At 45.7% G+C, this 23,243-nt stretch overlaps 1 protein-coding gene across 1 annotated transcript; it reads right to left on the bottom strand.

The window, feature by feature from the left end:
* Positions 1 to 1,217: 1,217 nt before the first annotated feature.
* Positions 1,218 to 16,778, bottom strand: WDR24 (WD repeat domain 24). Its single transcript, XM_021006792.2, has 10 exons — positions 16,691 to 16,778; positions 15,670 to 16,448; positions 11,021 to 11,198; positions 9,033 to 9,705; positions 4,094 to 4,209; positions 3,847 to 3,968; positions 3,560 to 3,664; positions 3,115 to 3,452; positions 1,887 to 2,071; positions 1,218 to 1,696 (listed from the first exon to the last, which is right to left on the bottom strand). The coding sequence occupies exons 2-10, from the start codon at positions 16,148 to 16,150 to the stop codon at positions 1,528 to 1,530; spliced, it is 2,367 nt and encodes a 788-aa protein (XP_020862451.1). The 5' UTR covers positions 16,151 to 16,448; positions 16,691 to 16,778; the 3' UTR covers positions 1,218 to 1,527.
* Positions 16,779 to 23,243: the final 6,465 nt, after the last annotated feature.

Below are 23,243 nucleotides of genomic sequence, written 5' to 3'. Positions count from 1 at the left end.
CCTTGGAGACTTCCTCAAGCAATCGGAAAACTCTTTCCTAGCAGGAACGTGCTTCCGGCCGCTTTCTCCCCCTTCCGTTCCTACACCAACTCTTCCCCCGTCTCGGCAGAGTGCTCCCTTTCTACTTTACTGGCAAATAAAGTGCGGACTAATTGCTGCGTACGCGCTCTTCTCCTTTGACCCCACCGCCAAATTCAACACCCGCCAGGCTCTCCTTTGCTAGCTGGAGAGATGGCTCTTCGGTTTGTCAAAACAAACCCCTCCCCTTGTGGCTCTTGATGCTCGACTGCAGTCTCTTCCAGCCCTTTCAGCACTGCCCCAAAACGCGTCCAGGTCTCCCCGACCCCTCCCCCATTGTCATTTGTGTCCCTTTGTAGGTCATTCCAACCTATTTCTCTGCTCCAAGGCCTTCCTCTTTCGGTCCACTCTCCAGACAGCTGCCAAACTAATATCCCTAAAACACAAACTGGCCTATGTGGACGCCTCTATCACCTCTAGGATAAACTACATAATCTTCGTTTTGGTTTTTTAAAAGCCCTCCATGTATGGCTCCCACCTACCTTTCCGATCATTTCACATGACTCCAAACCAGGGGGCTTGCTAGCTGTTCCCCATATCTCTGAGCACTCGCCCAGTTAAGTTGCAGATGTTGGTAATGCACCACATCCTCATCATTGCTTCAGAGAAGGTAGCTCACAGAAGGCCTTTCCTGACTCCCAATTGTTAGGTGCACTCTCCCTCCTGAAATTATTTTGTATTTACTTATCTGTGCCCCCAGGAAGGCATGGCCGACTTGAAGGCAAGTCATGGTTGTTTTTTGTCCTATTCCCCACCACCACTTAGCACACAGCCTAGAATTTAAAGGTATTTAATGTTGAACTGAACTGAGTTCCATTCTAGTCTGTCCTGCTTTGGAGTCTCTTCTGGGGACTGTCAGAGGTAGCTTCCAGCTACTGATAGCGCAACCTTTTTTTTTTTTGGAGGGGGGGTTAGGCAATGGGGTTAAGTGGCTTGCCCAGGGTCACACAGCTAGTGAGTGTTATGTCTCTGAGGCTGGCTTTGAACTCAGGTCCTCCTGAATCCAGGGCAGGTGCTCTATCCACTGTGCCACCTAGCTGCGCAAGCCTTCTTAAAGGGGACTTTCCTGGAAGGAGGAAAGAAGATTCGAGTACTGTTTCCAGCCTCTCACAGCCCCAATAAAAACCAATTCCTTTAGCTATAGTAACAACAACTTATATTTTATAAAGTGCTTTTCTCCCAACAGCTCTGCAATTTTTACAAATCTCTATTTTTACAGATGGGGAAACTGAGACTGGAGAGAAGCCATGACTTGCTGGCAGAGTTCAGTCTCAAATGGAGGTCTCCTGACTCTGTCCAAGGAACAGATGACATGAATTCATCTTTGCTTTTTTTCTTCAGAAGAGGGCCAGAGGCAGAAGCATCTCATGGCATGGCTTGGCAGTCCTCTGCTGTTTCTGTAGAGGCCCTGCAGACAGTTGGTGCCCATAGCAGTTCCTCAGGGGCAGCTCAGGTGTACTCACAGAGGTGGCCGCAGCCTGCTGGACAGTGTGTGCTGCTCTCCAGCCACTTGAGGATGTGTTGTAGATGACCACCATGGCTGCAGCCCTGGCACCACACAAACAGACCCTTCACGACATGGTGGCACACAGCACAAGTACTGGCACACTGGCGGCATCTGTGGCCAGCAGAACAAGAGAGAAAGGGAGGTAAGTGATCACCAAGGGTCCCAGGAGGCCATTACTCCAGAGCCTGACACTCAGGCTCTGTGATTCCCAACATTCTCTTCAGCACAAGGTCAAGGCCCTGGGATGGGGCTCACCCTTAGCCCTTAGCAAGCCCCACCTCCTCTCGGCCCAGCCTCTGACCTGTCACAGATCCAGCCCTTGTTGCTCATGGGCCTCTTACAGTTGCTGCAGTTGACATGCAGGGTAGTGGATGCCTGGTTCAGACAGGTGATGGCTCGACAGGTACTCAGCTTGATCACTTGGTTAGATATGTTCCAGAGCCTGAATCGCTGTAGCAGGTCAATATAGGAAGTGTACCAGTGTTCCTGGGAGAGAGGAGAGATCAGGGTAAGGCAGAGGACAGCTTTGGGCTGGTCTGCTTTCCCATAGTACTACACGGTGGCCTTTAATCTCCTGTTCCCTAAAGGGCCAGAGAGCACAAGGGGTGACACATGGTAGACGTGTCAAGGACAGTAGAGAACACAACCTCTCCCATGATAAAGAGCGACAAGTGGCAGATTCCTTGGACTCCCATCCCCCTGGCAACTAAGTGGTTAAGTATAAAAAGTCGGGTTAGGAACCCCAAGCTGATTTGTCAGTAACTCCATTTGAGCAAGACATTGCTTTTCTGGGCCTTCGTTTTCCCTATCTACCAAATGGAGATTATAAGCTCTACCAATCTCATAGGGATGTTGTAAGGATCAGATGAAAGAATGGATGAGAAGCTGCTTTGTAAACTGCAAGGTACTGGACATATGTAGTAATGCACCCAGAATTATCCCATTACAATAATGTCTGGGATTGTTATGCATGTAATAATTCCATTACTGAGTATTAAGACTGGGTTTACTCTAAATAGAAGCCTTGGAAATCTGTCTGAAGACCACCCTACACCCTAAAAAATTTATGGCTATCCTATAGGTTTGCACTGACCCAGACCCCTAACCTGTTTCTTCCTCCTACTTACTGACCACACATGATGACTATGTAATTTGGCTACTACAGCTTAACTCCTACTCAATCTCTTAACTATCCAACCTAATTTCTGGTCTCTCTGTTCTGCCCTTCTCCTGTCCTGTCAAAGTTTGAAAGGTTTACAGTTACTGACCAGAGTGGGAAGGGCAGGAGGGCATAATTGTGGAAATGAACTTGCTTCTGAGAAGGCAGAAACTATTTGTGGCTTCTAACAACTCACATTATATATACAGTGTTTTGAGGTTTATAAAACACTTTCCCTTTGCAATCCAAAATTAAAGAAAATGCAGTTCATAAAGAGTAACCAGCTCACAGTCACACAGGGAACCCAAAGTGGTAGCTCTGATTCTGCTCTGCTACACCACCCCTCTAGAACACACGGTCAGATGGGCACCTGAGTTTGCTCGTCAATCTCCTTTCGGATGCGTTCACCCAACACGATCAGCACAGACACGGCCATCTGTACGTCACCCTGCTCAGCATAGAAACGTAGCATGTCCCGCACCAGCGCACTGAAGAAGTCAGGAGGCAGACGGCTCTCATACAGCGTGTGGGAAATAGAAATAAGCGAGAAGGACTCCACAGGGGTCAGGGATACTGTCTCTGCCTCATTGCCACTCACGTGGGGTGAGTCGGCCTTGTCTTGCAGGTGGTCAGGACCAGAGGGATTGTCCACGATCTCATGACGGAGAGGGAAGGCTTCCTGTGGCAGCACGTACTCTGGCTCCTCCGCTGGGGGGGGGAAGGGTAGACACACCATTAGGTTGGGGGGTATTAACACTTCCCACACCGACAGGCCCCACTGGGCAATGCCCTGCCCAGGCCTTGCTGCCGCTTACTGTGGGCATTCTCATGATCCATCAGGTACAGCTCATCTTCATCTCCCTCCACATCGCCCAAGAGGTAGTCAGCAGGGACGTCACTGCCTTCTGTCTCCTCATTCTCTGGGAAGGGAGGAGAGGAAGTCAGACTTCTACAAGAACCGAGTATGGCCATGTTCCCCCCCGCTCATTCACTCACGGATCGTCACATAGTGCTTGGAGCCTATCTCTTCCAGGCAAGGGACAAGCAACTACCAGGAGGCCTACGAGGAGCAAGTGGCAGCAGGCTCCTGTCACCCCCTTACCATCATTGGTGATGAGGGTGGTAGAGGAGTCCAGAAGAATGTTCTCGCTTCGGTTTTCCCCCTTGCTCCAATCCAGTCGGGCCTCACTCCCCATTCCAGAGGCCATGTCCTTCAAGTTGAAGCTTTTTGGAATGGGGGCAAGAGGGGAAAGAGGTGAAGCCCAGAAGGGAAATGAGTCAATCAGGTGGAAGGTGCTGCCACCACCAAGTCCCTCCTCAGTACCCCTTCTTCTCTGCCCCTCGATTACCTATTCATAAGTGGAAGGCTGGCGCTGCCCTTCCCAATGCTGTGGTTCAAGTTGGCAGAGGGCATGGTGCCAGGACTGCAGTAAATAATCCTCAGCATGGTCCATGTTTGAGCAACCTACCCCAAAGAGAGAGTAAGCAACAGCCCCTGATCATGTGCTGAAGAGTGGGGAGGGGGCACTAAGTACATCTCTTCCCTTCCCCAGGAAGTAGGTTCCCCACATGTCAATGATGGGCCCAGATCTCCAGCAGCTCTTCTAGAGATGCCGCGGGCTAGACTCTGTTGAATTAAATAGAAGGAAAAGCCTGACGTTCACCTCACAGCCGTCTCTGCCTCTGATAAAAGGGAAACGTTCCAGGCACACATGTGAATCTCAGTCAAGGTCCCTCAAGCCCCTAGCTGGGGAATGCAGTTACTGTACAAAGTTATCAACTCAGCAAGCATTTATATTTAAGACACTATGAATGTCAAGGATACAGAGGTGAAAAACACCTGTTCCCATTCCCATCAAGGAACAGATAGTCTAACTGGGTGAAAGTAGTGGTGGCAGGTTACAATGGGCAGAAATAACTATGATAATATTTTCAGATTTTTGATATATTGTTTTTTGATGTTTTGCTGATTTTCTCTTCCTCTTTTTCTGTTAAAAAAAATTCTTACATGGAATGGTTCTCTGGAAGCAGAGAGGGAAATGGATACAAGGAGAAATTTAGGTGATAGAAAAATAAAATATATAAAAAAATTTGTAAAAACGATGACATGAGGCAGACTGTAATGAGTGTAAAGACAGCCAGAAAGATTACATATATCTTCAGGGAAGGAAGAGAGAGTAATGAAAGTTTCACGGGCAAAGCTGCACCAGAGGTGGCCCTGAAGGGATGGTGAGAGAGACGTGTCAAAAGAGAAAGATATCCCTTACAGGCATGAGAGGGTGCAGGAGAGCACAGAAGGGCAAGAACGGCAGCCCATGAAAAGTCCAGTCTGGTTACACAAACACTAGCACAGAATGAAATGTGAAGATTAAGTTGGATACTGTGGAGGGCCTTGAATGGCAAAGGAAGCTGATGTGCACCCTCCTAATCTACCCAGTCCCAAGAAGCTGCCCTATGAACCTGCCCCAGACTTGAAAAAGGCAAGGAGATCTCTCCAAAGATACTGTGAATATAGGCTGATTTGGGGAATCACAAAATGACACAAGTTTAGAGTTGAAGGGGGCCCTAGTAGCCATCTGGTCCAACCCATAGTCAAAAAGCCAATCCTCATTCGCACGCGCTCCACAAGTGGTCCTCTGGCCTCTGCTTCCACAGCAGGACATCCGACTTTTAGACACTTCTGATTTTTGGGATGTCCTTCTTGACATCCAGTCTAAATTTGCCTCTTTGCAATTTTCACCCAGGAGTAAAACAGAACAAGTTTCTTCCCTTTTCCATAGGACAGCCCTCCAAATAGATATAGATAATTTGAAGATCAATCATGTCTCTGCTGTGTCATTAATTCTCCAAGCTAACCATCCCCATTTGCTTCAGCTAATCCCTATGTTGCATGGACTCCAGGCCCTTCATAATCCTGTTGCCACCCCTGAACACTTTCTAGATTATCAATGTCCTTCCTAAAACACAGTGCCCCAAACTGAACACGATACTCCAGATGTGGCCAGACAAGCACAGAGGACAGTGGGATTGTCACCTTCTTATTCTGGAAGCTGGGATTATCTTAATGCAGCCCAAGATCAAGATGGGGTTTTTGGCAGTCCTATCACACTGTTGGCTCATATTGAGCTTGTGGTCCATTAAACTCCCCAGATCTTTTTCAAATAAAACTGCTATCCACACCACCTGTTATACTTGGAAAACTGATTTTTTAAATATGTGTTAAGATTTTACATTTATTCCCATTTAATTTTTTTTGGAGCTCCCAACCATGTCTTTTTACTAATTAATTTATTTTTAGTTTTCAATATTCACTTCCATAAGCTTTGAGGTTTTAAATTTTCTACCCCTCCTGAGATGGCATGCAATCTGACCATTAAATTGAATTTTACTCGACACAGCCCAATGTTCTAACCTATCAAGATCTTGCTGGATCTCGACTCTGGCATCCAGTGTGTTAACTATCCCTCTCAACTCTGTGCCTGTGAGCTGCTACCTCCAGAACAAGGTGTCTATGCCACACCACAGACTCACTTAATCCACTCCCTACTGTGTGCTTGGCTCTGTGCTGTGGAGAAGACAAATCATACATGAACCCCCAGCTCGACTGCCATTTCTTTTATGACTTCTCCCCAATCCCCCCCAAACTGAAATGCTCCAACTTCACACATCACTTTGTTTTTCCCTCTCTTGCATACTTGTGGTTTTATATTAGAGTTGTCAGTGAATGTTTATGTCATAGCACTTTTTCTTTTTTGCCTAACACTGTATCTTATCCCTAAGTGGTAAGTAAGCAGGTAGCAAACTGAACTGAAGCCTCACCCTTGAAGTACTTACAGTCTAGTAAGAGAGGAAAACTCACCCACTACTGAACACCAGAGGACAGAAAGTGATTAAGTAGGAATGATTCTATGTTTGAGATAGTAAGGTTTGGAGGAGTTTGGAAAGGAGCATGGTCATTGAGGGCTGAAGTGATCAGGGGGTGCTTCCTGGAGGCGAGCTGGGCCATGAGTCCTGTGCTGAATAAGGGCTCAAAAATAGCCCTAGACTTATTAGATAGTAAGTCCAGGACGGCAGGGACTATTTCTTATTTACTTTATCTCAGGGAATTTCATACTCATCCACTTCAAGAAGCTGTGATTTCTTCCATGTGGGTACTTCCTTCATTGACAGAAGTCTTTGAGCATTTCTGTGATTAACACATTCATTATCCTTCAAGCCAAGCTGGGGGAAGGAGGATGGGGATGGGAAGGAGGGGTGAACCTCTGTTACCATGGTTAGTCCCATGGGGACCAGGGGAATGTGCAAAGACCATCTACCTTGATGAGACCTGCCAGAGTTTTCACTTTCCAAGCATCACCTTAGAGATGCCAGGACATCTCCATGCCTTGAGGGCATCAGAGGACATCAGGGGAGGACACTGCACATTATAGGTATTTAAGAAACAGCTGAAAAGTCTCATTTGCCTATACCTCCCTGCTTTGTGTCCCAAAGATGAACTGCCTCATTTGGAAATTAGAACAATACTGCTGATCACCTACTTCTCCTGGATGCTCTTCCCTCTAAGCATGCTCATGACACTACTCCTTCTCCATGTATGACCACTGCTCCTCAGTCTCCTTTGCTGAATCTTCATCCGTGCCATGCCCATTAACTGTGGGTGGCCCCAGGGCTCTGTCCTGGGTCCTCCTCTCTTTTCTCTCTACACTACCTCACTTAGAAATCTCATCAGCTCCCAAGGGTGTAAATGTTACCGCACTGATAAACATATCTAGCCCTAATCTTTCCTGAGCTCTAGTCCCAACTGACTTTACTCAGGATTTTGAAATGAGTGTCCCACAAGCATCTCAAACTTCACTGCACAAAACAGAACTTACCATCTTTGCCCTCCAAACCCTCCTCTCAACTTCTCTGTTACTGTAGAGGGCACCACCAACCTCCATCATCCAGGTCTGCAACCTCAAGGTCATCTTTGCCTTATCACTCTCACTCACCTCACATATTCATTCAGTTCTTAAATGTTATCATTTCTACAGTGACATTAAAAATAACGTTAGTGACTCCATTTTGCCTTTATCCGACATTTTGTGAAGCTAAGTTTCAGCTGCTTGTAAGTCACCTGATTTTGGATAAGACACACCATTACTCCCCCTCCCAAATGTCACCCGATTTAAGGAAAGTCACAAAACTATCCCTCTCCCTCTCACCTCAATATCTCCCAATTTCCTCCACCAATAAGAAACCAGGTGTCTCAATCCCTACAATCCTCTTTTTCCTGTTTTTTACTCCCTCCAAATTGTATATTAGCTTTGTAGAAACCAAGGTTGTGAATCCTTGGCTACCAAGAACCTTGCTAAATGAATGCCTTGCTAAATAAATAATTTGTCTGGATGTAACTCCTTGGTTTCTTTATTTCCTTGTAACATTGCCTTCTCCATATCATGTTCATGTTCCCTTTTCTCTACTCTCATTGCCACCACCCTACGTCAGGCCCCCATCTCCTCTCACCTGGACTATTAAAATAGCCTCCTTGCCTCATTTCTCCTCATTCCAACCCATCCTCCACAAAGCTGCCAGTGTTTTTCGAAAACCTAAGTCTGCCCATGTCACCCTCCTATTAAATAAACTCCAATGGCTTTGTATTGTCCCCAGGGCCATATTTAAAGTCTCTTGTTTAGCATTTAAAGTTTTTCATACACTGGGCCCCTTTCTACTTTCCCAGTCTTGTTCTACTTCACGACCCTCTACGTGCTCTCTGATTTAGCCACACTGGCCTCCTTCCTGCTCTTCACACATGACCTCTGCCTTCCATCTCAGGGACTTTGCACTGGCTGTCTCTCAGGCCTGGAATGCTGTCCTTCCTCACCACCACCTCTTAGAATCCCAGACTTCCAGACTCAGCTTCAGGGCCACTTTCTGCAGGAGGCCTTTCCTGGTGCCCCCCAGGGCTGGAAACCTTCCATCTATTCTGTATTTACCTATTTCTATACATGTTGTTCACCCCATTAGACTATAAGCTCTATGAGGGCACGTTTTGCCTTGCTTTGTGTCCCCAGAGTTTAGCAAATTGCCTGGCCCACAGTAAACACTAAATGAATACCTGGTGATTATTAGAAGTTGTGCCCAACACTACTTAAGGTTCTCCCACCGCCCAATAACGCCCCAGTACACTGAATGAAGGCTGACCACATGCACAGGTCCTTTGCCCCATTCTTTTCTAAGGGTAGGTGTCCCTTGGCCCCCCACTCAAGGGGCCTGGGGCCAATCGCTCCCACCAGCCTTGGAACTCACCTGGTTTCGGCTCAGCTCCTTGGCAACCTTGGCATTGTGATCACAGAGTTCGGCCAAAGACCTGCCAGCCAGAGCATACTGCCGAGCTGTGTCCACAAACCAGCCCATGCTGCTGCTGTCTGGCTCTGTCTCAAAGACACTTAGGGCACTGGATGACACCGATTCAAACTGCTCTGTGGGGTCCAGCTTGCGCTTGAAGAAGATGGGGTGGCGCCGGTCACCTGGGTAGGGCTTGCGATTTGAGTCAGCCGTCACCAAGCTCTCCTTGGCTGCAAATGCCAGGTCCCCAAAGAGTCCATAGCACAGCCCTTCGGGGTTGGCCCGCTCGATGGGCTGGCTTGCATCTTTGAAAATGTGCTGATAGAGGGTACTGTCCTTGGAGCCTGACAACAGGAAGTAGGGGTCATGAAGGTGGCGCCACACAATGCCAGTCGTGACATCTCGATGCTCTTCGAACATGGCAGAGGGAATATAGGGCCGACGCACATCCCACACGTAGATATTGTGGTCCACCATCATTGAGCACGTAGCCAGGTGGTGTTTGCATTCTGGCCTCCACTTGACACGAGCCACTGAGGCAATGCTCTGGACACAGTAGATTTCTTTGGCCCGGTTTGTATTCATGTCCCACACTTTTACCATCTTGTCACGTCCCCCTGTGGCCAACCAGCCCCTGTGAAATAAAGGAGGTGTGGAAATGGAGGTCTTCTCTAACCCTCCGAGAATATCCACATATTTATGTTCTTTTCACTCTATCTTGGCTCTCCCTCCCCAAACAAGGTTCTCATACAGCTATCCTCCTCTTTCCTGTTCCTGATGAAGCTGAGGTCAAAGAGTGAAGCTGGGGCTCAGGTCAGGTGGCTATCTGTGCCAGTCCTGGGAGCCCTGCTGCCACCTCTAAAGATGGGATGGGTAGGCGGAAGGGCAGGAAGGCAGATACACCAGGGGCACTTTAATGACAATCTTGTTCCAAACTGAGGATTTTCGTGTTTTTTTTTTTTAGGTGAGGCATTTGGGGTTAAGTGACTTGCCCAGAGTCACACACCTAGTGAGTGTTATGTGTCTGAGGCCAGATTTGAACTCAGATACTCCTGACCCCAGCACTGGGGCCAGTGCTATCCACTGCACCACCTCGCTGCCCCAGACTGAGGATTTTCCAGCACTCTTTCAACACCCACCATGTCCATACAGTGGTGAAGGTCTGGTTCATTCTCTTTCCAGATCTCACCTCTCAACAAGGGCTGCAAACTGGTATCTGAAGGGCCACTATGGCATAGTAGAAATAACATCAAGAGGCAGCGAGGTGGTAGAGTGGATAGAGCTCTGATTTTAGAGTCAGGAGGACCTGACTTCAAATCTGGCCTCAGACACTTGACACTTACTAGCTGTGTGATCCTAGGCAAGTCACTTAACTCCGATTGCCTCACCAAAAAAGAGCAAAAAAAAAAAGAGTTTAATTAAAAAAAAAAAAAAGAAAGAAATAACATCAAACCAGAGGTCAGGAACTATTGTCTACTACCAGTGCCATGACTTAAAAGGCTTCAACTTCATGCAATAAATTTTTCTTAATACCTCCACTAATAAAATAGGGATGAAAACCCTATAGCTATTAATATATAATATTATATAACAGATAATATAATAGCTGCAGCATTTGTGCCAGATCAAATGAGAGAAAGGAAGTGAAAGTGCTTTTATAAAGCACTCTACAAATGAGGGGCTGCACGATGTAGTGGGGAAAATGCTGGCTTTAGAAACAAGGGTCCCAAATTCTAACCCCACCACACCACATAAAGTGTCACATTGGACAAATCCCTCCACCTCTCCTGTGGGTTTCCTCTTTTGCAAAATAAAAGGGTTGGACTATATAATCTCCCAAGTCCCCTCCACCATTCGATACTGTGATCTTATTCTTTAAAGGGTTTGGTTGTTCTGCGCTCTGCCCTGAGAGACCCCCAGGACACTCCTGTCTGCCCTTTACCGCATACCTATCTTCAGGGTGCCAGTCACAGCAGAAGACAGGGCCATTGTGAGCAGTGAACATCCTTTCGTATCGATCTGGCCTCCGAATGTCCCAGAGCTGCACATTGCCATTCTCAAAGGTGGCAGCAAAGGTAAAGTAGTCACGGATACTGAACTGGACATCACGTACACTCTCTGACTGACCTGGCAGGAGGCAAGAAGGGGAGAAAGAGACAGCACTAGTAAAACCAGCTCAGGAAATTCCCCAACCTTACCATTCAGGGCTAGCTTTTCTTTCCCATGTCCTTCCTTTCCTTACTTCCCAACACCCAAAACACAGAGAGTACAGTTTTTCACTCAGTCTCAGGGGCAGAAGATGGGGTAGACGGTGTGATCTGGAGGGTTAGGGTCAGATTTGTCCTGAGTCTTCTTTAGTCCCATAGAGCAAATTTGGATGACACAGAGAAGATGGGGATGTTGTACCCAAAGCTGAGGCAGGGGCTCCTAGAAAAGCTGGATACATCTGGCAGTCCCTCTGGGTAACCGGCCTTAGAACAGACCAAAGCCCCAGGGGTGACCTTCCAGAGCAGCTTCATCCCCAGCCTCCATTACACCATTAGATGCTATGAAGTCTGGGGCAAGGAGACCATAGGCCCTATATAAACCAAAGACTCTCCCAAAGGGCCCCTTCTAAATCCAAGCAATCAACAGCCATATAAAAAAAATGCTCCAAATCATTCATAGAAATGCAAAATAAAGTAACTCAAATTCTACCTCTCACTTATCAGATGGAAAAGATAACAGAAAATGGAAAATAACAAATGTGGAGTGGTTGCACGAAAACAGGAACATTAATGCATTATTGGTAGAACTATCAATTAGTCCAGGCATTCTGGAAAGCAATTTGGAACTATGCCCAAAAAGTCACTAAACTGCACATACTCTTTCATCCAGGGACACAACTAGTAAGATTAAAACTCACAGAGTTCAAAGAGGAAAAGAACCTGTAAGTACAAAAATATTTATAGCACCTTTCTTGCAATGGCAAGGAACTACAGACTAAGGGGGTACCCATCAATTGGGGAATGGCTAAACAAATTATAGTAAATGAATATCATGGAATACTATCTTGCCATACAAAAATGATAAAAAGGATTGTTTCAGAGAAACCTGGTAAGAACTGTATGAAGTAATGCAGAGGGAAGTGAGAAGAACCAGGAAAAGTTTATACACTAACAACATCGTAAAGACAAAGAACTTTGGAGGACTTGAGAATCTGTTCAACGCAATGACCGACCACAATTCCAGAGGAATGACGATGAAGCATTCTACCCACCTGCCATAGGTGATGGACTCAAGATGCAGAATGAGACAAATATTTTTGGATACAGCCAATGTGGAAATTTGTTTTATCTAAGCATTTTTGTTATGAGGATTTCCCCTGGGAGGAGGGGGAAGCAGAGAGAAAATAAATGCTTGTTAATTAAAACATAAAGTTATATTAAAAAAGGGCCCTTCCTTCCACTGAGGTGAGGCAGCCCCACCTAGACACTAGTTTTTCCCCCCACCCCCCAAGACCTCTGACTTGCTTTGACTTCAGCTAAAAACTCAAATTATGACCCCAGAGCTAACTAATGGTTACTCCAATAACCCTCAAACATCCACAGATCTCTCTCTTTTTTTAACTTTTAGGCAATTGGGGTTAAGTGACTTGCCCAGGGTCACACAGCTAGTAAGTATCAAGTGTTTGGTCTGAAGCCACATTTGAACTCAGGTCCTCCTGACTTCAGGGCCAGTGCTGTATCCACTGTGCCACCTAGCTGCCCCACACAGATCTCTTTTGAAGAAGCACTGAAAGCATGACTCACGTATGATCTCCAAGTGCTGAGAGACAGGAGGAAAGGAGGACGGTTCTTATTCCCACCCAACAGAAGAAGGGGGGAGGGAAGAGGGAGGAGTGACAAGTAGGTGTCAGGCCAGATAAGGAGCTACAGAACAGCCTAATCTCCAAATGTTCAGCTACTGGTTGAGCATTCAAACTCTCCTCTCTAGGTGGAATGGAGAATTAATTATGTCTGCTATCATAACAGGCCCAAGAATCTTTACCATCTGACACCTAAAGAGAGTCACAGGGTGGTTTCTATGCTACCTTCTCAGAATCTTATCCCAACACAAACATTTTAAATATTCCTTTTCTTAGGGAAGTTCTATCTGTCATAGTCATTGCCTCCAACACCACCTACTCTAGTTCTTCACTGAGGAGTAAAATTCAATAGCATGTTGTTTCCCCTTAGCCCTTCACAGAGTTCAGTTATTGAAGTATGAAGATCCTTACTACACAGCATTATCACAGTTAAGGGACACATATCCAGAATAATGCCACATAGAGGAGGTTCCAGAGTAACGCTACTTTTATTTATTCTGGACCCACCTGTACCTAGTTTTGGATATACAGATTCAAATGGGTATGGTCCTTTAATTTCAATGTGCACTTTCCAAGGACAGAAATCATATTTTCTCTTGTCTCTTACAGTGTGGTTATGAAGCTACCTCAATTGACCTGAGAGACTTCAGTCTTAAAGTCTCAAATCTGCCACTGACCAGCAGAGGGAACTCGAGCAAATCACTGTTCTTCTCTGGGCCTCAGGAATCTCATCTATAAAATGGTGATAATACCATATTATAAGATTGTTGTGAGAAAAGCACTTTTTTTTTTGGCAGTTGGGGTTAAGTGACTTGCCTAGGGTCACACAGCTAGTAAGTGTCAAGTGTTTGGTCTGAGGTCACATTTGAACTCAGGTCCTCCTGACTTCAGGGCTGGTGCCCTATCTACTGAGCCACCTAGCTGCCCCAAGAAAAGCACTTTATAACCTGTAAAGTCATATATAAATGTGAGCTATTATTATTATTATTATTATTACTGTCAGTAAAACTATATCACCTAAACAGGTAGGTTAGGATCAAATGCAAGTGTGTGCAAAAGCCCTTTATAAATAGAAAAGTACTATATAAATGTAAGCTTTATTATTAACAACAACCAACATTTAACTAGCACTTTAAAGTTTGCAAAGTACTCCACATACATTATGATGCTTGGTCCTCTAAACAAGCTAATGAACAAGTAGTAAAAATACTATTATCCCTGTTTTATAGATAAGGAAGGGAGGCTCAGAGAGATTAAGTGACTTACCCACGTACACAGAACTACAAAATGTCAGAGGCAGGATTTGAACACAGGTCTTCCTAATTCCACATCTAGCACTCTATACCACCTCCCTTTTGGGTGGGATATGAAAAAACACATCATAGTCACAGTCCGTTCCCTCAAGAATATTACAGTCTGAGGGGAAGCTAAGTGGCACAGTGGACACAGCTGGGCAAATCACTTAACCCTGATGACCTCACCAAAAAAAAAAAAGATTTATAACACATGAAAAAGAGAATTACATTAACAAGCCTCATGGGCTTAGTGAGTACTATAGAATGTAGCACAGGATGGAGAGATGAGTGTGGGCTGAAGTGGTCAGGATCTGAGGCTAGGTTTTAAAAGATTCAGTTAAACGGACAAAATGGAATTTAGTCAACAAGAGTAGGTAAACTCTTCAACCTACAGGCTTTCGCTCATGCCTTCCTTCACCCCTTTCTTACCTCTTAACTGTTCATATCCTGACCTTCAAAAAGCAGTTCAAATGCTATCACCTATGAGAAGTCTTTCTTGTTCTATTCATTTAGAAGAGATTATTCTATCTCATAGTATTCATATACTTCTTCAGTCCTTCAAAAGTTGCTTCAGTAAAACACCAAACTCTCCTGGTGATGGGCCTTTTCTGCACTAAGCTGGACTTTAGTTAATAGAGTCCATTGTTGGAATTGTACTTGTACTCTTTCCAGCTTGGCAAGACCTGCCAGAAGTGTTGACAGAGCCTATAAAAAGCCAGAGTTGCTAGGGCAACCCGGTCTAAGTGAAAGGGCACTGGACTGAGGGGTACAGACACCAGGCTTCACATGCTGGTGAAACACTAACTGGCTATGTAAACCTGGGTAGGTCATTTGACTCTCTGTGCCTCAGTTATCTGTCAAACACTACTTCAAACACGATACTTACACCACCTCATGGAATGACTTCGAGGAAAGGGTGTGGTAAATATTAAAAGTACAAATGTAAGGTTTTTATTATAATCTACTAGAGTAGAATTTGGGGGGAGGGTCCTTGCATTTACTGCATTCTAATTTGAATCTCATGTATCAGAGTATATGTTAATCTCCCTGCTACTTAGATACTAAAATTCCTGAAAGCAGGAATCCATTTTTGTATTTCTCCCAGTGCCTAGCAGATTCCACTATACTGAGTTAAGTGCTTGATAAATGACTGCAGGAGAGAGAAAAAGGAAGAAAAAAATCATTAGTTAGTTGATTGATTATAGAATTCCTGATCTTAACGGCCAGCAATAAAAGAGCCCTATCTTACAGAGGAAAAAAGTTTTTAGAACTTGCCCAAGATTAATCACATGAGTGAGGACGTACAGAATTGGGGAATGAGGTATGTGAAAAGATGTTGCCCATACCCCAAGTGGGAGAGCTTCCAGGATGATAAAAGGGAGAGTGTAGAGGCCCCCGAGTGAGCCGGGCTTGGAGCTGCTGGAGCTGTGCCAGCCTAGCCCTACACCACTCTCACCCGAGAAAGTGCTGACCGAGTCCTTCTTTCGGAGGTCAAAGCACTTCATGTAGCCATCCTGAGAGCCACTGAGGAGCATGTAGGCCTCGGTGGGGTGGAAGCACACCTTGTTGACCGTGCGCTTGTGCTCAGTGAACAGCTGGTCTTGCTTGTTGCGGGAAGGCTTGCCCAAATTCCAGGTCACCACCACGCCATTGGTGGCCGCCGTGGCCAGCAGGTTCTCGTCCATCTGGTGCCACACTACGTCCGCACAACTGAAGTTAAGAGAAGGCTTGCGGCCCACACGCAGGTTCAGTTTCTCCACAAACTGCTCCTCCTCGATGGCATAGATCTTGAAGATGTTTCGGCCAGCCACCACCACCTGGGCGGCATCGCGACACACACTTATGGCATTGGCCGGGGCATCCAGGTGGCAGTACATGGTCCGCCCGGTGAGGGTGTTGCCCCCCAGGGCTGTGGTGACCCGGGCCATTTTCTCCATGGGTCCTACAGTTCCTCACAGGCTCCCCCTCACCGAAAGCTCAAGGCACAACCTGCGGGGACGGCGGATGGACGGCTTCAAACGGCTTCCACGGACATCAGCCCTCGGCCTGGCTGAGACACGTCCTAGGCCCAGGCTGCCCGGAACCCCCTGGAGTCATGGGGAGGGGAGGCCCGGGTGCAGGAGGCCTGCCCCGCTTCTGAGCCCGGGGCAGGCGTTCACACCCTCGTCGTGGGGGAGCCGGGGCACAAAGGGAGAAACAACTCGCGAGGCAGCTCTTCTCTCGGCACGAAGAGCCCTGAAAGAGACGGGGACAGAGAGCACAGGGTCCCGGGCTGAGGGCTGCGAGGGGGAGAAGTGGGGGGGCAGAGACAGGAGGCACCCAGACCCAGAGCGAGCCGTGGACAGGGACACCGACCGTGAGAAATGCCCCAAGCGGGGAGACGGGAATAGGAAGCGCCCAGGGACAGAGGGGGAGGGGAGGGCAGCGGAACTGACCCCCAGCCCGCCCCAGCCCTCAGACCCGAACCCCTCACTCACCGAACCGGCTCCGCCTGTTGGCCGCGCCACAGAGGAAATGACGTAACCCGGCGACCGACCGGGCACCGGAAGTGGTCCCTCGCCAAGGAGCCGCCGTCGTCACCGCCACCACGGGCCGGAGACAACCGTTCCGGCCTGCGTTCCGGCCTCGGGCGGTGCTGGGAGGCGGGAGGCGGGGATTCCGCGGGGGGAGGGCGGGGAGGAGGGGCCCCCAGTCCAGGCACACCCCAGGCACACGCCCCGGGGCCGCCTCATCCAGAGGGATCTTTGGAGCCCGTCTGAATGGTTTGCCTTGAACCATTATCAACCTGCTACTCCCTGGCCCTCAGTTTCCCCTCTGTACAAAAGCCTGGTCCTTTAAGTCCTTTCCAGCTCTGACATCCGGTGTTTTCTGTTCTAGGGGCCACTTCCGGCTCTGACGGCCTATGCTGTATGTTCTCAGGCTCTTCCCAGCCCCACCTCAAGATCCCTCCAGGGTCTAACATGATCCTGTGTCCTCAGAGGGCTCTTTGTGGGGGTCTGAGAGCCATGTGGGCCTTTTTATAAATGCTAGGATGGAGCTCAGCCGCCCAAGTAAAAGATGAAATGCAGAAAAAGATTACTGTGGAAGGACCTGGGGAGCTTAGTGCCCTGAAAGCTTGGCATGAGTCAGCAGTGTGACATGACACGGCAGCCGACTGTGAGCCTAGTAACAGAAACACCTTCTCCAAGGGAGATTTTAATTCCTGGCAGGAGGTTGAGGCCACTCTGCTCTCCTCAGAGAGAGGGGTATACCAGGCTAGAATTTTATCTATCTGTTCCCTTAAATATTATTAGTTTAAAGATAGGGTTTTCAGGTTCAGGTTATATTCTGATTGCTTTTCCTTTAGTTGGGGGGAGCCGCAGGACCCCAAGCTTTTGTATCCAAGGCTTGACCCTTTTCCCATCATATACCATTTTCACAATGAACACACATAGCAATTAGCAAAGAAATCCATTTATCCAATTCTACAGCCAAACAAAAGTCAGAGAAAGTATACATATACTGGATAATACAGAGTGAAGGAGCTCTCCCAGTGAGATTGAGATAACTCAGCTCAACTAAGAAAGAGTATCCTAGATCTCAAGCCTTTAGTGTAGCAAGTTGGAGATAGAGACATAAAAGAGACTGTCAGTTCCTCTCATGTCAGCTTCTTCCTAGAGGTTTGGTTTTTTTTCTGCCAGCAAGCTGATGTGAGGTTGATCTTGTGTGTCTTGTCTATCTAAGCTGGAAGCCCAAAGCTACCTAAAGAGATTCTCAAGCTTGATGAGAACAAACTTCTCCTCTCTCCCTTGAGCCATAACTCTGCCCTGCCCCTCACACAGGACCAGAACACTGATCTCCACCAATAAGGAGATAGTCCCATACCAATGGGCTTTGGGTCTTGGGTTACTCTACAGTGGCAAGAGTGCTAGCTTTGGAATTAGAAGGCTTGCATTGGAACCCTAGCTTTACTATCTGTTTGACCATGGGCAAGTCACTTTATATCTCTTGACATCAGTGTCCTCATGTGTAAAATGAAGGGGTGGAATTGGATGAGTTATGAGGGCCCTTCCAGTTCTAGATCCTATGATTCTAGAAAGCATGTTGCTGTGTTAGATGACATCTCTAGTAATTTGTCCATTTCTGGATACCACTTTTTTTTTTTATTGATGGCATCAGCAAGGTAGAATGTGACCACAGGAGAATGACTAAGATGTTGAAGGAAATGGATACCATACTACTTGAATTCTACCCATATCTCCTTTCTTCCTCCTCACTCTCCCCACCCCCATGAAGAAAAAAGAAAAAAAAAGTTGTTACAAATAAATATTATCAAGCAAAAAAGAGATTCCCATATTAGTTGTGCTACAAAATATACGTTTCATTTTGCAACTTGAATCTGTCACATCTCTATCAGGATGTCGATCAATAAACATTTATTAAGCACCTACCATGCCAAATACTGGGGATACAAAGAAAGGTGAAAGTCCCTGATCTCAAGGAGCTCACAGTTTCATGAAGATGGCTTCATTCACAGGCTTCATCATCAATGCTCTGGAATTATTGTTGGTTATTACACTGAACAGAGTTCTTAAGTTTTTCAAAGTTGTTTGTCTGTATATTGCTGTTATTACTATATAATGCCGATCTTCTGGTTCTGCTCTCTCCCTTTTGTAACAGTCCACAAAGTCTTCTGGAGTTTCTCTGAAACTGTCCCTTTCATCATTTCTCAATGACACATTAATGTTCCATTGTATTTATATACCATAATTTGTTCAACTAATCCCCATTTGGTGAATACTCCCTTAGTTTTCAGTTTCTTTGCTTTGGCAGAGTATCGTTATAGGTATTTTTGTACATGTGGATCATTTTCCTCTTTCTCTGATCTCTTTGGGGTATAGGCCTAGTAATGGTATCAGTGAATCAAAAGGTATGCACAGTTTAGTATTTTTGAGACTCCGGATAGTTCCGAATTGCTTTCTAGAATGGCTGGACCAATTAGGTCCAACTCCACACAATACAGTGCTCCATCAACAATGCATATGGTACCTGTTTCCCCATACCCAGGGAAGCAGATTTTAGCTCAGTTATAGAAAGACTTTCTGAACAACCAAAGCTATCTCCAAATGGAATGAGTTGCCTTGAGCGATGGTCTTCCAATGACAATTATATGACCACTTCCCAGAGATATTATCAAGGAAATACTTGTTCATTTAAAGTTGGACTAGATGTCCTCTGAAGTCCCTTCTGATTCTATGATTTTAGGACTCTGTCTTTCATCATGACCAGTTCCTGCCCTTGTGTTCCTCCTGGGGTGTGAGAAGGGTGCAGAGTTTTCTTGTGAAGGTCCCTGACTGGGTTCCTTTCTTTCCCAGGCTGATTTCCTCCTGGCCTTTCCTGTTCCTCATTCTCCACCCATTCCTCTCTCACCATTCTTGCCCTTGCCTCTTCTTTGTGCTGGTCTCTCTATCTTTCCCTCCACTCATTCTACGTTCCATCATTCTCTCCCTCCTGACCTGTCTCTGTATTTCTTTTGGATCACTCCATTACCTTCTGACTTTACCTCAGTTTTTCTTAATGCTTCTCTGCCTATGCCTCTCTCTCTCTGTCTATGTTTGTTCCCTCTTTCTGTGTCTGTAGCTGTCTATCTGCTTAATTCTATCTCTATGCTTGTAGACTTAGAGTTGGAAGGGATCTTTGAAATCATCTAGTGCAATCTCCTCATTTTACAAGTGAGAAGACCATAGCCAAGGCATAGAAAATGACTTCACCAAGATCCCATAACTAGTTGGTAGCAGTCTTGGACTAGACTTAGGTCTTGATTCTTAGTCCAGTGATTTTATTTCTTTCTCTCTCCCTGGTCCTGAGTCTGCTTCTCCCTTAGCTCTTCTGTGAACTTTGTGGGCAGCTACTCACTCTACTGTAGGGAACCTTCTGTCCATTCCAATTATTTCCCAATCCTCCATTTCTAGTCATCCTTTGAGAAATTCTGGGACAACTCCTTCCCCCAAAGGAAACTCCCCTCTGTCTCTTGGGCTGTGGATCATGGAGAGAGTAGCATCAACCCTTACCTCCACGGTGTGGGTGAAGGATTCCACATGAGAAACCTACCACACCCAGAAGATGGTAAATTCTTGAGACAACACGGTGGAATGATAGTCTGACCCTAGATACTTTAGCAAAAGCTGAAGATCCTAAGGGGCAAAGGAACAGAAACACTGAAATGTAAAGGAGAAGGCCTTTGGATGCAAAAATCAATATTACATACCTTAGGGAGGGCCAGAGGCTTAAATGGCTGAATTATCTACGAAAAGACCAGCAAAAGCAATTAATGGTCCAGCTAGGGCACATGTTACATTCTTATCTTTGTCCTTAGCTGCTTCAAATGGAGTCTGGGAAGTGTAACTGAATTGGGATTGACTGTTGTAAGCTAAGGTGGAATACCATACTGAGTGCCTTTGAATCAGGAAAGATGGTCAAACAGGAGAGGCTAGAATGCCCTTTCCCACTTCCTGCCTGGAGGTGACCAACCTCATAGCTGAGGTTCCAAGGTGGTAAAAATGGAGTCTTCTGCCAATTGTAGGCTAAGGGTGGTTGCCCCAACTGAAAGAGCACAATAGAACTCCAGCTAAAAAAAAAAAAGCATCTTGACACTCCAGCTGAACTGACTGGAGTATCATTCAGCCGAGCCAATGGCTGAAGGTGGTCATATATTGCAGCTGTCTATCAAAGAGTGAGCCCAATGAAGTCCGGCAGATAAACCCTTCTACCATTCCCTGCAGAGCCTGCTCAGGGCCCATTGGTGGAGCAAACTGGCTGGCCCGTCCAGACGACACACCGCCCTGCAAGAAACCAACCTAGCTGAGCAGTGGAACAATTCATTCATCACTGATGTTAGTTCTCACAGCAAACTCCATGAAAACCTTTAGGAAGAAGAAAAGATGAGGCTCTGTACTTCTGGAATTGTGAATTGTCTTGACTACACGTGTTTGCTCCGCATAGGCCTCACTACCACTGTCAATTCATGCCCGTCCTCCCCACCTCTATGAACTCTGTTTGTGGGAGGGTGTACCCGGGTCTTGGGAGAAACACTATTCCTGCTATGCCATTTGAGTACATTCTTTTGCTAAAGAACTGAGCATATTGGATTATTGTTAGGGGAAATCACACTAGTGGGGACTCATGAGCTAATGTTATAAGGAAAGTCACCTACGGAATTACTCCTAGAATTCTAGAAGGAGTAATAGCTGTCCCTCTGAGGACCCAACCAACCAGTGCCAGTGAATATTGGGGGAGTGACTGGGGGTATGCTGGTATATGTTTAGCAACAGATTCTAAAAATGGGATATACTTTCAGGAATAGCTAGGTGGCGCAGTGGATAGAGCTCTGCCCTTGGAGTCAGGAGGACCTGAGTTCAAATGCAACACTTGGCACTTACTAGCTGTGTGACCCTGGACAAATCACTTAACCCTGATTGCCTCATCAAAAAGCAAAAATAAATGGGATATGCTTTTAAGTTTAATCTGCCTTTTTAACATTTTTCCCATTACTTTTGGGCCAAATCCAGTCTACTGCTTGTTTTTGTACTGCCTGAGTTAAAAGAATGGCTTTTACATTTTTGAATAAAGTTTTGTTGTATTTAAAAATCTAAAAACCATTCTAAGTTCAAAGGCCATATCAAAACAAGAAATGGGCCAGATTTGATCCTCAGGCTATAGTTTGCCAATCCCTGGTATAGACAATCAACAATACAATAAATCAAGTTCAGATTTTTAGAGTTTGCTGATTTCTGAGGTGTAGATGCTCACTCACACTGAAAATTTAACAGCTGGCTCTCAGGAACCAGCACAGAGCGGTGTGATAGAGGGAAAAGCAATACACCAGGAGTTAGGAAACCTATATTCTAGTCTTGGTTACACCACTATGTTACCTTGAGTAAGTTATTTAAATAGAATTGTAGAACACTAGGTAAGTCAGAAGGGGCCTCAAGGGTGACTTAAGCTGTACCTGCACAGGAATCCTCTCTACCACATCCCTTGAAGACCTTGAAGTGATGGGAGATTTGCTTTTATCTCAAAGAACGAATTCCATTTTTGGACAGCTAATTCCTAGGAAATTTTCCCTGGTGACCTCTGTAACTTACAACTATTGTGTCTGTGGTCAGACAGAACAAGTGTAATCCCTCTTCCACAGTAAAGTCCTTCAAATACTTGAAGACAGCTATCATTAATGCCCCTAGGTTCTCTTTGCCCCCTACTATGCCCAGATCCTTCAACCGGTCCTCATCTGGTGTAGTTTCCATTAATATCTCCACTTCAGTCACTCTCATTTGGAAATACTCCACTTAGTTGATGTTCTCCCTGAAATATGGTGCCAAAATGAAACACAATACAAATTTGCAGAATGTCAGAGCTGGGAGGAACCTTGAAGAGCATCTGGTCCAAGTGCCTCATTTTACATGTAAGGAAACCAAAGCTCAAAGTAGGGAAGTGAGTCTGTCCAAAATCACACAGTGAGTCAGTAATGAAGATGAGACTTGACCCCAGGTCTTCTAATCCATAATCTGTTTCTCTTTTCATTCTAACAACCAAGTGGTAGTAACAGAAACCAGGCTATATGATTAATATATATGTATGTATATATATATGCACATTATATATACATAATTGAGTAATTATAATTTTACAAAACACTTTACCTCAGTTTCCTCATTTGTAAAATAATGATAATAGCTGCCCTACATCCTAGGAACATTATGAGGAGTAAAAAGAGTTAGTAATAGTAGTAATAGTAATTATTAGACTTATAACATTTGGACAAGGAGGAGGAAGGGGAGAGTGAGTTGTTCCCTTCTCAGGGGCTGAGTCCTCAACACCAGTTCCATCTCATGTTATCAAGATCAAGAAATGCACTAAACACAAGTGTTTTTGCAACTTTTTTTTAATATATATTTTTATAAACAGGTCACGTGATAAAATAGCACAAGAAACACTTACCAAATATAAGGTTATATCTTCCGCATATACAGGAGAATGAGGTTGTTATGTACA

The sequence above is a fragment of the Phascolarctos cinereus genome, unplaced genomic scaffold (assembly GCF_003287225.1).
Source record: "Phascolarctos cinereus isolate Bilbo 61053 unplaced genomic scaffold, phaCin_HiC Scaffold_4;HRSCAF=312, whole genome shotgun sequence".
Lineage (NCBI taxonomy): Eukaryota > Metazoa > Chordata > Mammalia > Diprotodontia > Phascolarctidae > Phascolarctos > Phascolarctos cinereus.
The sequence above is the reverse complement of the archived record's forward strand: the minus strand, read 5'-3'. Positions and strand labels throughout refer to the sequence as shown.